This window comes from Lepidochelys kempii, chromosome 4, assembly GCF_965140265.1.
Source record: "Lepidochelys kempii isolate rLepKem1 chromosome 4, rLepKem1.hap2, whole genome shotgun sequence".
In the NCBI taxonomy this organism is placed as follows: Eukaryota; Metazoa; Chordata; order Testudines; family Cheloniidae; genus Lepidochelys; species Lepidochelys kempii.
In genome coordinates this window covers 141401323-141414498 of record NC_133259.1, presented here as the reverse complement: position 1 = coordinate 141414498, position 13176 = coordinate 141401323, and the positions used below count along the sequence as shown (strand labels likewise).

The following is a 13176-nucleotide window of genomic DNA, read 5'->3' as shown; positions in this document are numbered from 1 at the left end:
ACCGACCCTCTGGGGGGAGGTGCTGCCGTGGGGGAAGCAGGCGGGGGGCTCGGAGTCTCCGGGGGCAGCAGGGCATGGAGGGCTGGGAGTCCCCGTGTTCGAGGGAATGGGGAGTCCCCGTGTTCAGGGGGGCTGTGGGGAGGCTGGGTGGGGAGGACCCATGTTCAGGGGGGCTGGGAGACCCCAGCCCCGTCTCTGGGCTGGCTCCGCGCGGTCCCAGCTGGCTTTGCCCTGTGCCCTCTGCTCTGCTTTTCACCAGTTACTTGGCAGCGGGCGAGCGCTCGGCCCTAGGCTGCCCCCCCGGCCTGCCGGCCGCCTGAGGGATGGCCAACAGCTGGGCTGGGCACTGCGCAGGCCCGCGTGGGAAGGGCAGGGCCGGGGTAACCAGATCCCCCCCAGGGGCTCCCGGGCCCGGGGTCAGCCCAGCCGCGCAGAGCTCAGGGGTTAAGGATCGGCCACGGGGATGCGCTGCTAATTGCCAGGCCGTGCGGCATAAATCACAGAGCCACAGGCAGCCCCCTCCCGCTCAGCCCCTCCCCAACGCAGCCCCGGTGGGGCGATGAACGACCGGCTGCCCCCACAGCCAGACAGGGCACAGAGCCGCCCGGCCAGCAAACCGGGGGCTGCGGGTCGGGAGTGAGGGGCACCAGCAGAGCTTGGGGGCAGGGCAGGGATCGCGGGGGCCGCAGGTCAGGATTGAGGGGCGGTGGCAGAGCTGGGGGGGGCCAGGCTGGGGGAATCCCTGATTTCTCTCCCACCCCCTTATCAGATTTCCCTGACACAGCTGAGGGTCTCGTACTGCGGGGGCAGGGAAAGTTTCCACCTGTTCTCCCAGGGAAACCCTGGGACGTGGGCGCCCGACTGGTTCCTGTGTCTTGGGGGGGGGGGGGGGGGAGTGCAGGGCCACAGCACGAAAGGGGGGTTCCTACTACTGGGTGGAGGAAGCTCCTTTAGGACAAGTCCAAGGCTGAGCGGCCGGGATCCCGTGCAGCCGTCAGGGGCCCTGGCCAGGGCCTGCTGCAGCTGTGGGCCTGCCCCACGCCCGCGGGAGGCTGGCCTGTGACTGAGCTGGGGGGGCGGGGGGGGGACAGGACCCAGCGCCCTGTCTCAGTTCTGGGACCAGGTGCTGTGGGCCACGGGCCACGTGAGGGATAAACAGCCCGGGAGCCGGCCCCGGGCCAGAGGCAGGGCCCAAGACAGCCAGCCCCAAGGAGCAGTAGCCCCAGGGCAAGCCCCAGCCTGGAGGACAAGGGGGCATCGGTAGCCCCCCGAGAAGAGGCAGTGAGCGCCATGACGGAGCGCCCCTGCCATGCGGCCGCTCCAGGCGGGGAAGCTGAGGCCCCAGGACATCTCAAGAAACCTTGGGTTCCTGGGGCCTGCCCAGGAATCGCCCAGCCCAGGGCTCCGCTGCCCCGGGCAGCACCAACACGGCCGGGACGGGGCCGGGACGGGGCCGGGACAGTCACCGTCAGGGGGAGATGGGGCCATGCTCCCTGCCTGCCTGGGGCTGCGCCTCCTGCCCCCCCTCAGGGCTGCGCTCTCTGCTCAGCCCCCCACTCCTGGCCACGCTCTCTGCCCCCCATCCCGCCGTGCACCCAGGGCTGCCAAGCCAGCTGCGTTCCCTGCCAGGTCTGCTTTTCAGGACTGGGCGGCGCGGGCTGGGCACTGGGCCAGGGCCAGGCTCAGGGGCACCTGTTGGGTCTCCAGGAATAGGAGACACCAGCTGCCTGGCTCGTGTTTGCTGCTGGCCAGCCGGTCCAGCCGCAGCTCAACAAGCCACTCGGTGCAGGGGCCGGCCCGTGACCTGCCGTGGGGAGCAGGGCCCAGCACCTCCCCCAGTGCCCCCATGGGCAAGGGTGCCCCTCCGCCTTTCCCTAACCCAGCAGCCTGGGCACAGCCCATTCTCCCCTGTGCTCACTGCCAGGTCTGCCGAGGCCTCCTGGGGCCAGAGGAATTCAGGGGGCGCCCCCCTGCAGGCAGTGCCCCGACCCCCAGCAGCCCCGGACCTGCCACGTTCTGCCCAGCTGCCTGCAGTACCGTGCCCACAAGAGTGGCGAATTGGCCGAGTGTGGTGAAGCCAGCCGGGGGAAGACCCCCCCCAGGAATCCCAGGGCCCATGACTTTATCATGGCTCATTATCTGCGCTGCAGAGGGGCAGCCCCACGGCCCCAGGCCCATTATTTCCCCATCACTCCGGGGGGCGGGGTTGGCAGGGGGACGAGACGCCCGAGGCGGCTGTGATGGTGATTAATCTATTGAGCGCAACAGAGCAACTGGCGCTGGGTAAACGTCTCCACGCGGCTCCCTCCCTCGCTACAAGGGAACGGGGGGCACCGTGGGGCCGCGGCACCCGGGGCCCCCTGCATGGCGCAGGAACGGCTGTGTGGGAAGGGGGGCCGGGGCCGGCGCGTGGGAGGGCTGGGTACTGCCGCGGGCAGGGGGGTGTGTGTTTGTTCCCTCCCATGGGCGCTGCCTGGCGCTTGCCCAGCACGGCTCCCCTGCCCCCCTCTCCCCCGGTGCCACGCGTGCCGGCCGGCCAGGGATTTTCAACTGTTTTATTCAAAAAATAGACTCGGGCTGGGGCAGGAGGGTTTAAGTTAGGGGGGGCTGCAGGGTTCGGGGGTCTCTGGGCAGGGCAGCGCCCTCGGCCCAGCCCCCTACCTCCTCTTCTCCTTCACGCTGTAATGCAGGAGCAGGGGCGCAGGCTGCAAGGCAAGAGAGTGGCCGTGAGAAGAGCAGGACGGCCAGCGGGACCACCGCTCCTGGCCCCCCCAGCGCACCCCCCTGCCACCCCCCCAGCGCAGCCAGACCCCACCAGTGCACCCCCTGCGAGCTCAAGCGAGGGAGAAGCGCCCAGCCTCCCCGGCACTCGGCAGGAGAAACAACGGGCCGGACTCTGGCGGGCAGCACCAGGCCAGGGCTGGGGCCGGCTGCGTGCCGGGGAGAGCGAGGGCCCTGCCCCCCAACGTGCCCAGTGCGGCTGCCGGGCTGCGCTCGCGCGACAGGTACCCCGGCCCGACGCCCCCTGCCCAGGCCAGGGCCCGCGGCCCCGCACCCACCTTGCCGAACCAGCGGGATAGCCACAGCTGCTTCATGGTCATGTGATCCGGGAGCACCTCGCTGCCGTAAAGGATCTGCACCTGCCACGGAGACGCTGCATCACCAGGTGGATGGGCACTGCCCCCGGTGCCCAGCCTGAGACCCGCCCCCGGCCCCTCCAACCGCACCTGCAACCCCCCACCCAGCACCCCGGTGCCCGGCCTGAGACCCGCCCCCAGCCCCTCCAACCGCACCTGCAACCCCCCACCCAGCACCCCGGTGCCCGGCCTGAGACCCGCCCCCAGCCCCTCCAACCGCACCTGCAACCCCCCACCCAGCCCCCCGGTGCCCGGCCTGAGACCCACCCCCGGCCCCCCGGTGCCCAGCCTGAGACCCGCCCCCAGCCCCTCCAACCGCACCTGCAACCCCCCACCCAGCCCCCCGGTGCCCGGCCTGAGACCCGCCCCCAGCCCCTCCAACCGCACCTGCAACCCCCCACCCAGCCCCCCGGTGCCCGGCCTGAGACCCGCCCCCGGCCCCTCCAACCGCACCTGCAACCCCCCACCCAGCACCCCAGTGCCCGGCCTGAGACCCGCCCCCCGGCCCCTCCAACCGCACCTGCAACCCCCCCGCCCCCAGCCCCCCAGTGCCCGGCCTGAGACCCGTCCCCAGCCCCTCCAACCGCACCTGCAACCCCCCACCCAGCCCCCCGGTGCCCGGCCTGAGACCCGCCCCCAGCCCCTCCAACCGCACCTGCAACCCCCCACCCAGCCCCCCGGTGCCCGGCCTGAGACCCGCCCCCAGCCCCTCCAACCGCACCTGCAACCCCCCACCCAGCCCCCCGGTGCCCGGCCTGAGACCCGCCCCCAGCCCCTCCAACCGCACCTGCAACCCCCCCCCACCCAGCCCCCCGGTGCCCAGCCTGAGACCCGCCCCCAGCCCCTCCAACCGCACCTGCAACCCCCCCCCCCACCCAGCCCCCCGGTGCCCGGCCTGAGACCCGCCCCCGGTGCCCGGCCTGCCAGCCTCCTGCGAGTGGCCCAGCCTGGGCTGGCAGCGCCGGCCCCGGCCCCCCCGGCTCACTCACGTGCTGCAGCCCCAGCCCCAGGCGGTGGCACAGGACCCTCCGCAGGTGACGCACCTGGGCCCGCACCGAGCAGCGCACGTACTTCTGCTGCAAGGGAGAGCGGGGTGAGGGCAGGGTGCCGGAGGGGCACCCCCCCCCCAGAGTGCACCTCCCCCGGCCAGCCACGGCCCCCCCCGCTCCCCCAGCACGCATCCCCCAGCCAGCCACGGCCCCCCCCGCTCCGCCAGCACGCATCCCCCGGCCAGCCACGGCCCCCCCCGCTCCGCCAGCACGCACCCCCTGGCCAGCCGCCCCCCCAGAGTGCACCTCCCCCGGCCAGCCCCTGCCCCCCCAGAGTGCACCTCCCCCGGCCAGCCCCTGCCCCCCCAGCACGCATCCCCCGGCCAGCCCCCCCCCCCCCCAGAGTGCACCTCCCCCGGCCAGCCACGGCCCCCCCCGCTCCCCCAGCACGCATCCCCCGGCCAGCCACGGCCCCCCCCGCTCCCCCAGCACGCACCCCCTGGCCAGCCGCCCCCCCAGAGTGCACCTCCCCCGGCCAGCCCCTGACCCCCCAACACGCATCCCCCGGCCAGCCCCACCCCCCCCAGAGTGCACCTCCCCCGGCCAGCCACGGCCCCCCCCGCTCCCCCAGCACGCACCCCCTGGCCAGCCGCCCCCCCAGAGTGCACCTCCCCCGGCCAGCCCCTGCCCCCCCAGAGTGCACCTCCCCCGGCCAGCCCCTGCCCCCCCAGCACGCATCCCCCGGCCAGCCCCACCCCCCCCAGAGTGCACCTCCCCCGGCCAGCCACGGCCCCCCCGCTCCCCCAGCACGCATCCCCCGGCCAGCCACGGCCCCCCCCGCTCCCCCAGCACGCACCCCCTGGCCAGCCGCCCCCCCAGAGTGCACCTCCCCCGGCCAGCCCCTGCCCCCCCAGAGTGCACCTCCCCCGGCCAGCCCCTGCCGCCCCAGCACGCATCCCCCGGCCAGCCCCCCACCCCCAGAGTGCACCTCCCCCGGCCAGCCCCTGCCCCCCCCCGCTCCCCCAGCACGCACCCCCTGACCAGCCCCCCCCCCAGAGTGCACCTCCCCCGGCCAGCCCCTGCCCCCCCAGCACGCACCCCCCGGCGACTCCCAGCACGCACCCCCCGGCCACCCACGGCCCCCCCCCGCTCCCCAGGCCAGCCCCCCTGCACCTCCCCCAGCCAGCCCCTGGCCCCCACTCCCCCAGCACGCATCCCCCGGCCAGCCCCCCCTGCACACACCGCCAGCCCGCCCCTCCATGCCCTGGCTACTCCACACAGACCCCCCAGGGCTCCCCCTGACCACCTCCCACCCCCAGCGCTGCACCTCGCTCCCCCCCAGGCCACCCCCCCGTCCCTACCCTGGTGCAGTGTTTCCTGGGCAGGGCTCTGGGCTGGCACAGCCCCCTTTGGGCCAGGGGCAGGGGGCATCCCTGGCATGGACCCAGCAGGAATTGGGACACGCCGATGCCCAGCCCAGGGGTGTGGGTCCGATGGGGGACACAGGAAGCATCAGTGGAAGGAGCTACCCAGGCTGCCCTCCCCCCACCCCTGGCAAGGGGCCTGGCCACTGCCTCCAGCCCCCCGAGATAGCAAGACAGGATCCCGGGGCTGTGGGGGCCTCGCACAGCGCTGGCAGGTCAAGCTCCCAGTCCAACCCCCGCAAGGGAGCCGGACAGCTGGGGGGAGAGCCAGGCCCTGGCCAGCTGGGGGACGAGGACCTGGCTGAGAGGAGCCAGTGTCCTCACCGGCCTGCTCCCAGACGGCTGAGAGAAGGCAGGAAACACTGGCCCCCGGCCCCCAGCGTGCTGGCCCCAGCGCCCCCGTGGGAGCCAGGCAGGCTCGTGGTGCCCCCGGCTGCCAGCAGACGGCACCATGTCTGCGCACGCGGGGAGCCACCCCCTGCCTGGCCTTACCTGCAGACCAGTCTTGTTCTTCTCTTTGCTGGAGCTGGGGAGAGACCAGAGGGGACGGCCCATGAGAGCTGGGCGTGCTGGCCTGGCCAGGGGCAAACCCTGCCAGGGGCAAACACCTAGTGCCCACAGGGCGGGTGCAACATGGGCACTGCCTGGCCCTCTTCACAGCACCTCCCCCTGGGAGCTCCTAAACCCAGCCTCATCGCTTCCACCCCACACCCCAGAGCCCCTAGCCGCAGACACCCCCCGGCCAGATGGGACCCTGCGCTCCCCTCGTCGGCCCCGGGGAACACAGGCCAGACCACCCTGCACTGCTCCTGCTCGAACAGGAGCCGCATCTTAGAGACACACCAGCCCTGACCCTCCCTGCGGAAACGGCTCGTGGGTCACTCCCCTCCCGGCCAGCATGTGGGCTTCACGTCCCGTCTGAACGTGGCTAGCCTCAGCTTCCAGCCCCCAGCACGTGTTAGCCTGTCCTCTGCCAGGCCGAAGGGCCCTGGACCGCCACATTTCTGCTCCACGCGTAGGTGCCGACAGACGGGGACCCAGCCACCCTGACCCTTCTCTTTAACTCGACCAGGCTCCCTGCGTCTCTCACTCCAGGGCAGGTTTCTAACCCTTCCATCGCTCCCACGGCTCTTCTCCACCCCCTCCAAGTTCTCAACGTCCCTCTTGACCTGTGGGCACCAGAGCCAGACACAGGATCCCAGCAGCAGCCACCCCAGAAAATCACCCCTCGGCTCCTGCTCGACATCCCCCGTTTACACAGCTCAGGACGGCATTCGCCTTCTGGCCACAGCGTGGCAGTCAGCCACCCACCCACCACGAGCCCCGCCGGTACGGACGGCCTGCGGCCTTTGTCCCTTTCACCCTGGTGCTTGTGCCCAGCCTGCCACGCGACCAGCTTGCTCTGTGACAGACCTGCCCTCACCGCTCCCCCCTGCCCCGACCTTAGGGCCACCTGCCAACTTCACCAGGGAGGGGTCCATGGGCCGGGCAGACCAGAGCTGCCTTTGCAGCCAGTCCCGAGGCTGGGGCTTTGGGATGGACAGAGCTCATACCCAGCAGGGGGCGCTCTCCCCTCTCCCCCACTGCGTGCTATGGGGTGCTGGACTGCTGGCCGTTCCGCCTCCCGAACCCCATGTAAACCCGGAGCCCGACCCCAGGCCCAGTACCTCCGTCCTCCGGCCCCTCCCCAGAGGTCGCATTAACCCTGGCGCTCTGGGCAAAGTCTCACTCCGGAATCCCCCTCGGTCTCCCTAAGGCCCCAGCACAGCCTCCATGGAGCCAGGACTCCCGCGGGCAGCTGGGGGCTATTAAACAGGCGAGTCCCACCCCAGCGCTGGCTGCATGGCTGTGGTGTGCGTGGGTTTCAGAGCAGGCACGGAGGGATCCGGGCAGAGCTGGGGGCACTGGGAGGGAAGCCCAGGGCTGGAGAGCAGGGAACTGTGGATCAGCATCGAGAGGCACGTCGTCACCCCCAGTCCTGGGCAGGGTTCAGTGACCCCATCTGCTGAGCCCCTGCCACGGGCACCGCCCCACTGACCTCTGCCGCTCCAGGCACAGGGAGACGTGCTCGTCGAAGCGGTAGTAGTGAGCACGGGAGTGGTCGAAGCTGCTGTAGGGCAAACCCATCGTGTCGACCACGGGATCTGCGGGGGACGCACGGCAGTGAGACGGGGACAGCGATGGGCCCAGCCCCCCGCAGCCAGCGAACAGGGCCCACAGGGCACGAGAGCAGCCCAGCAGACAGCAGTGAGTGGGGCAGGATGGATGCCCCAGGGAGAGGCAGCTACAGCCTGCCCCCACTGCCCCAGCCCCAGAGCCCCCTCCCCCTGCTGCCCCATCCCACCCCCCCAGCTCCGTAGAGACCCTTCCTCCACATCCCCCTGTGCTCCCCGAGCTCTGCGGAGCCCCCTCCCCCTGCTACCCCATCCCTCCGTCCTGCCCCCCCAGCTCCACAGAGCCCCCTCCCCTGCCACCCCGTCCCACCCCCCGCAGCTCCTCCCTCCCTCCCCATCGCCCTGTTCTCCCCCAGCTCCATGAAGCCCTCCTCCCCCTGCCACCCCACTGTCCCCCCACCCCCAGCACGGGGCTCAGAGCCCCCCCAGGCTAGGCACAGCGCACTGTGAGTATCGCACCCTCGCTGCTGGGCTGGGTCACTCGGTCGAGGCCGCGCGACTGGTAGAATTCCCGGATCCGCTTCTCCTCGCCTGCAGTGAGAGGGGGCAGCGCTCGGCCAGCTTCCCGCACTAGGGAGGGCCCCCGGCCTCCCCCACCCCGCCCCACCCCACACACACAGGGCCCCTGGCCTCCCCCGAGTAGGGCCTGGCCCAGGCTGTGTGCTCTGGGGTGAAGGCAGCCTTGCCCTGCCCAAGTAGCCCTGGCCGGGCAGGGGACTGAGAAGCACCAGGGCTGCGGTGTGGAGCCATCGACTGGGCATCTGCCAGCGGCAGGCCCGGCCCTTTGTGCTGATGGCTCCCTACACAGGGGCTGCAGGTGGGGCACGGACAGCAGAGCCCCCCCACCCCAGCCCCTGGGGCTCACAGCCCCCCCATCACAGCAGAGCCCCCCGGCCTCATCCCTGCCCCCCACAGCAGAGCCCCCCCCACTCACTTTCCTGCAGGCCGGGCACCAGTTTGTAGAGCACGTCCTGCATGACGCGGTCCAGCTTGAGGTTGAGCAGCGGCTGGGTCTCGTGGATCTTGGTGTTGCACATGGGGCAGTACTTGCTGGTCTGCAGGTACTTGACGATGCAGCTCTTGCAGACTGCGGCGAGGGCCGGGCGTCAGGGCCGGGGACCCAGCCTGGCACAGCCCGGGACGCCGTGGGCAGCAGCCCCTGCCCCTGCCCGGCTCCCCACCCCGGGCCCATCTAGCCCCGCAGCCGGCTTCAGCCAGCATCCCCTGCCCCTGCCCCTGCCCCGGCTGGGGCCCGTGTGGTGCGGGCTGACCCTCCTGCAGGCCCTGGGCGCTGGGCACCCAGCTGATCCCCCTCCCCCAGGGGCATCTCCAGCCCACCCAGGGCGGTGCGATGCTGCCACCTGCTGGCCAGGCTCGCTGGAGCCGGCAACCCCTGAAAGCGCAGGGGTGGGGGAGAGGTGGAGGCTGGCTCTGACCACCCCACCCCGTACCCCCAACCCGCTCCCCCCACACAGCACCCCTCAGCCAGCTCCCGCTGCCCCGCCCCCCACCCCTGGCCCGGCCGGCTCCTTCACATACACAGGGGGCTCCTAACTCTCCGGGAGAGACGCCGGCCCAGCAGAGGGAGCAGCCCGGCCCCTCTTGCCCAAGTCTGCGGCAGACTCGGGGCCAGAGGGCTCCAGAATGCAGCCCCTGGGCCAGCGACGGCAGGGCCAGGCCGGGCCAGATCCAGCAGCGCGGCCACTGGGAGCCCTGCCCCACAGACGGGTGCCGTGAACCAGCCCCGGGGGGAGGGGCTGTCCCCTGGTGCCCCCAGCCAGCCTGGCCCCTGCACTCACACGTGTGCAGACACTCGGTGATGGTGGTGGCGTCGATGAAGTACCCAGCGCAGAGGCAGCAAACGATGTGCTCGTTCAGCTCCTTCATCTTCACCTTCACCTCCTCCTGCCAGACGGGGCACATGTCACCAGGGTCCCTCACTCCCAGCCCTGGGCTCCCCCCAGTCCTGCCGGTGCCCCTCACTCCCGACCCGCAGCCCCCGCTAGCCCGACCCTGGGCTCCCCCCAGTCCTGCCGGTGCCCCTCGCTCCCGACCCGCAGCCCCCGCTAGCCCAGCCCTGGGCTCCCCCCCCAGCCCTGCCGGTGCCCCTCACTCCCGACCCGCAGCCCCCGCTAGCCCAGCCCTGGGCTCCCCCCAGTCCTGCCGGTGCCCCTCACTCCCGACCCGCAGCCCCCGCTAGCCCGACCCTGGGCTCCCCCCAGTCCTGCCGGTGCCCCTCGCTCCCGACCCGCAGCCCCTGCTAGCCCGACCCTGGGCTCCCCCCAGTCCTGCCGGTGCCCCTCGCTCCCGACCCGCAGCCCCTGCTAGCCCAGCCCTGGGCTCCCCCCCAGCCCTGCCGGTGCCCCTCGCTCCCGACCCGCAGCTCCTGCTACCCCAGCCCTGGGCTCCCCCCCAGCCCTGCCGGTGCCCCTCACTCCCGACCCGCAGCCCCTGGTAGCCCAGCCCTGGGCTCCCCCCCAGCCCTGCCGGTGCCCCTCACTCCCGACCCGCAGCCCCTGCTAGCCCAGCCCTGCCCCCCAGCCCTGCCGGTGCCCCTCACTCCCGACCCGCAGCCCTCTGCTACCCCAGCCCTGGGCTCACCCCCAGCCCTGCCGGTGCCCCTCGCTCCCGACCCGCAGCCCCTGCTAGCCCAGCCCTTTCCCCCCCCCACAGCTCTGCCAGTGCCCCTCACTCCCGGCCCTGGGCTCCCCCCCAGCCCTGCCGGTGCCCCTCGCTCCCGACCCGCAGCCCCTACAGCCCAGCCCTGGGCTCCCCCCCAGCCCTGCCGGTGCCCCTCGCTCCCGACCCGCAGCCCCTGCTAGCCCGGCCCTGGGCTCCCCCCAGTCCTGCCGGTGCCCCTCACTCCCGACCCGCAGCCCCTGCTAGCCCAGCCCTGGGCTCCCCCCCAGCCCTGCCGGTGCCCCTCACTCCCGACCCGCAGCCCCCGCTAGCCCGGCCCTGGGCTCCCCCCACAGCCCTGCCGGTGCCCCTCGCTCCCGACCCGCAGCCCCCGCTAGCCCGGCCCTGGGCTCCCCCCACAGCCCTGCCGGTGCCCCTCACTCCCGACCCGCAGCCCCCGCTAGCCCGGCCCTGGGCTCCCCCCCAGCCCTGCCGGTGCCCCTCACTCCCGACCCGCAGCCCCCGCGAGCCTGGCCCTGGGCTTCCCCCCCAGCCCTGCCGGTGCCCCTCACTCCCGACCCGCAGCCCCCGCTAGCCCGGCCCTGGAGTCCCCTCCCCCCACATCTCTGCTTGTGCGGCCACCGTCTTGGGGGTCCAATCCAGCGGCCCTTGAATCTCCACTTCTGGGGCTGAGAGAGGGACAAGCGAGGCCTACCCCCACCCCCAGATCAGCAGCGCAGCTCTGGACCCCTGGCTCCTCCTGACCCACGTGCTGGGGTGGTGCCCGGGAGCCCGTTAGGCACAAAGCCCCGGGGGACCCTGCGCAGGGCACCCACCAGGCTGCCCCAGCAATACGTGGGTGCCCCAGCCGGGCAGGAGGGGGCCCCTGTGGACTGTGGGGGGCAGGGACTGGAGAAGGTTCCATGACTGGGCTACTCCCCGCCCCTACACTCGCCTGTGCCTCCCCCAGGCGACATCACCTTAACTCTGCCCCAGCCCGGCTGCGGGCGGGGCCTGGCCCTAGGCCCCGCCCCCTGGAGCGGACTCCGTCCCCATGGCGTGGACACGCCGGCTCACGGCTGCGCATGCGCACGGGCAGCCCTCGCCCCGCCAGACACCGCCTTCAGGGCACGTGCGCACCGTCACTGGTGCGCATGCGCGGCCCTGTCCGTCGCCCACTCAGGCGCGGGAGCCCCTCTTCCGCCCGCGCATGCGCCTTGCTCTGTCCGCCCCGAGGCGCGGCCGCTGCTGGGGGAGCCGCGGCGCCTCACCTCGTTGCGGAGCGGGTCCATCTTGTAGACGGCCTGGAGCTGGTTCCGCAGCCGCATGGCGATCGCCATCGGGCCCCCCTGAGGAGGAGACGCCATCTTAGAACCGCCTCCCACCCACTTCCGGGTTGGGGCGGGGCCTGTCCCCACGGCAACGGCGAGAACTACAGCTCCCGCCGTGCCCTGCGCGGCCAGGCCGCCCGCGAGCCGGGGGCGGGGCACGGAGCGGCTGGCGCGGTGCAGGCCGGGAGCTGTAGTCCCCGCTCTCCGCCCGCGGCAGGCCGGGCGCCCCCTGGCGGGCCGGGGGGGTAACAGCGCGGGGGCCGTGGGACCCTCCCCTGCCGCGCGCCCCGCCCCCCTGCCGGGTGTCTGCGAAGGCGCCCCCAGCCCCCCCCCCAGCGCCCCCCGCCCCGGACCCCCCAGCGCCCGGGGGGGGAACCCGGCGCCCCCCGCCCCAGCCCCCCCACCCAGCGCCCGGGGGGGGAACCCGGCGCCCCCCGCCCCAGCCCCCCCCCAGCGCCCGGGGGGGGGGAACCCGGCGCTCCCCGCCCCAGCCCCCCCACCCAGCGCCCGGGGGGGGGGGAACCCGGCGCCCCCCGCCCCAGCCCCCCCCCAGCGCCCGGGGGGGGGAAACCCGGCGCCCCCAGCCCCCCCACCCAGCGCCCGGGGGGGAACCCAGCGCTCCTGCCCCAGCGTCCGGGGGCGGACCTGGCGCCACCCCATCCCCCCCCACCAGCGCCCCCCATCCCAGGCCCGCACGGCCCCTCCGCTGCCCCCCACCACAAGATAAATAAGCCACAAGGGACAGGAGAACTGGCTAGTAAAGGACAGTTTGGGGAGCAGCTGCATCCCCCCCATCCTGCCTCACAGCCCCCTGCCCCCCCCAGCCCTGCCGGTGCCCCTCGCTCCCGACCCGCAGCCCCTGCTAGCCCAGCCCTGGGCTCCCCCCCAGCTCTGCTGGGTGCCCCTCACTCCCGACCCGCAGCCCCCGCTAGCCCAGCCCTGGGCTCCCCCCCAGCTCTGCTGGGTGCCCCTCACTCCCGACCCGCAGCCCCCGCTAGCCCAGCCCTGGGCTCCCCCCCAGCCCTGCCGGTGCCCCTCACTCCCGACCTGCAGCCCCTGCTAGCCCAGCCCTGGGCTCCCCCCCAGCTCTGCTGGGTGCCCCTCACTCCCGACCCGCAGCCCCCGCTAGCCCGGCCCTGGGCCCCCCCAGCTCTGCTGGGTGCCCCTCACTCCCAACCCGCAGCCCCTGCTAGCCCAGCCATGGGCTCCCCCCAGCCCTGCCGGTGCCCCTCACTCCCGACCCGCAGCCCCTGCTAGCCCAGCCCTGGGCTCCCCCCCAGCCCTGCCGGTGCCCCTCACTCCCGACCCGCAGCCCCCGCTAGCCCGGCCCTGGGCCCCCCCAGCTCTGCTGGGTGCCCCTCACTCCCGACCCGCAGCCCCTGCTAGCCCGGGGCTTCCCCCCAGCTCTGCCGGGTGCCCCTCACTCCCGACCCGCAGCCCCCGCTAGCCCAGCCCTGGGCCCCCCCAGCTCTGCTGGGTGCCCCTCACTCCCGACCCGCAGC

At 73.6% G+C, this 13176-nt stretch overlaps 1 protein-coding gene across 5 annotated transcripts; it reads right to left on the bottom strand.

The window, feature by feature from the left end:
- Window positions 1-2541: 2541 nt before the first annotated feature.
- Window positions 2542-11754, bottom strand: PCGF1 (polycomb group ring finger 1). 5 transcript variants are annotated; one of them, XM_073343152.1, is made up of 9 exons: window positions 11615-11752; window positions 9524-9629; window positions 8659-8811; window positions 8184-8255; window positions 7589-7694; window positions 6043-6076; window positions 4127-4213; window positions 3060-3134; window positions 2542-2705 (listed from the first exon to the last, which is right to left on the bottom strand). In XM_073343152.1, the coding sequence occupies exons 1-9, from the start codon at window positions 11708-11710 to the stop codon at window positions 2658-2660; spliced, it is 777 nt and encodes a 258-aa protein (XP_073199253.1). In that variant the 5' UTR covers window positions 11711-11752; the 3' UTR covers window positions 2542-2657. The 5 variants fall into 5 exon arrangements, with proteins under 5 accessions (XP_073199253.1, XP_073199252.1, XP_073199251.1 ...); XM_073343151.1 differs by having other exon boundaries at window positions 3060-3140; window positions 11615-11751; XM_073343150.1 differs by lacking the exons at window positions 2542-2705; window positions 3060-3134; window positions 4127-4213 and having other exon boundaries at window positions 5469-6076; window positions 9524-9626; window positions 11615-11754.
- Window positions 11755-13176: the final 1422 nt, after the last annotated feature.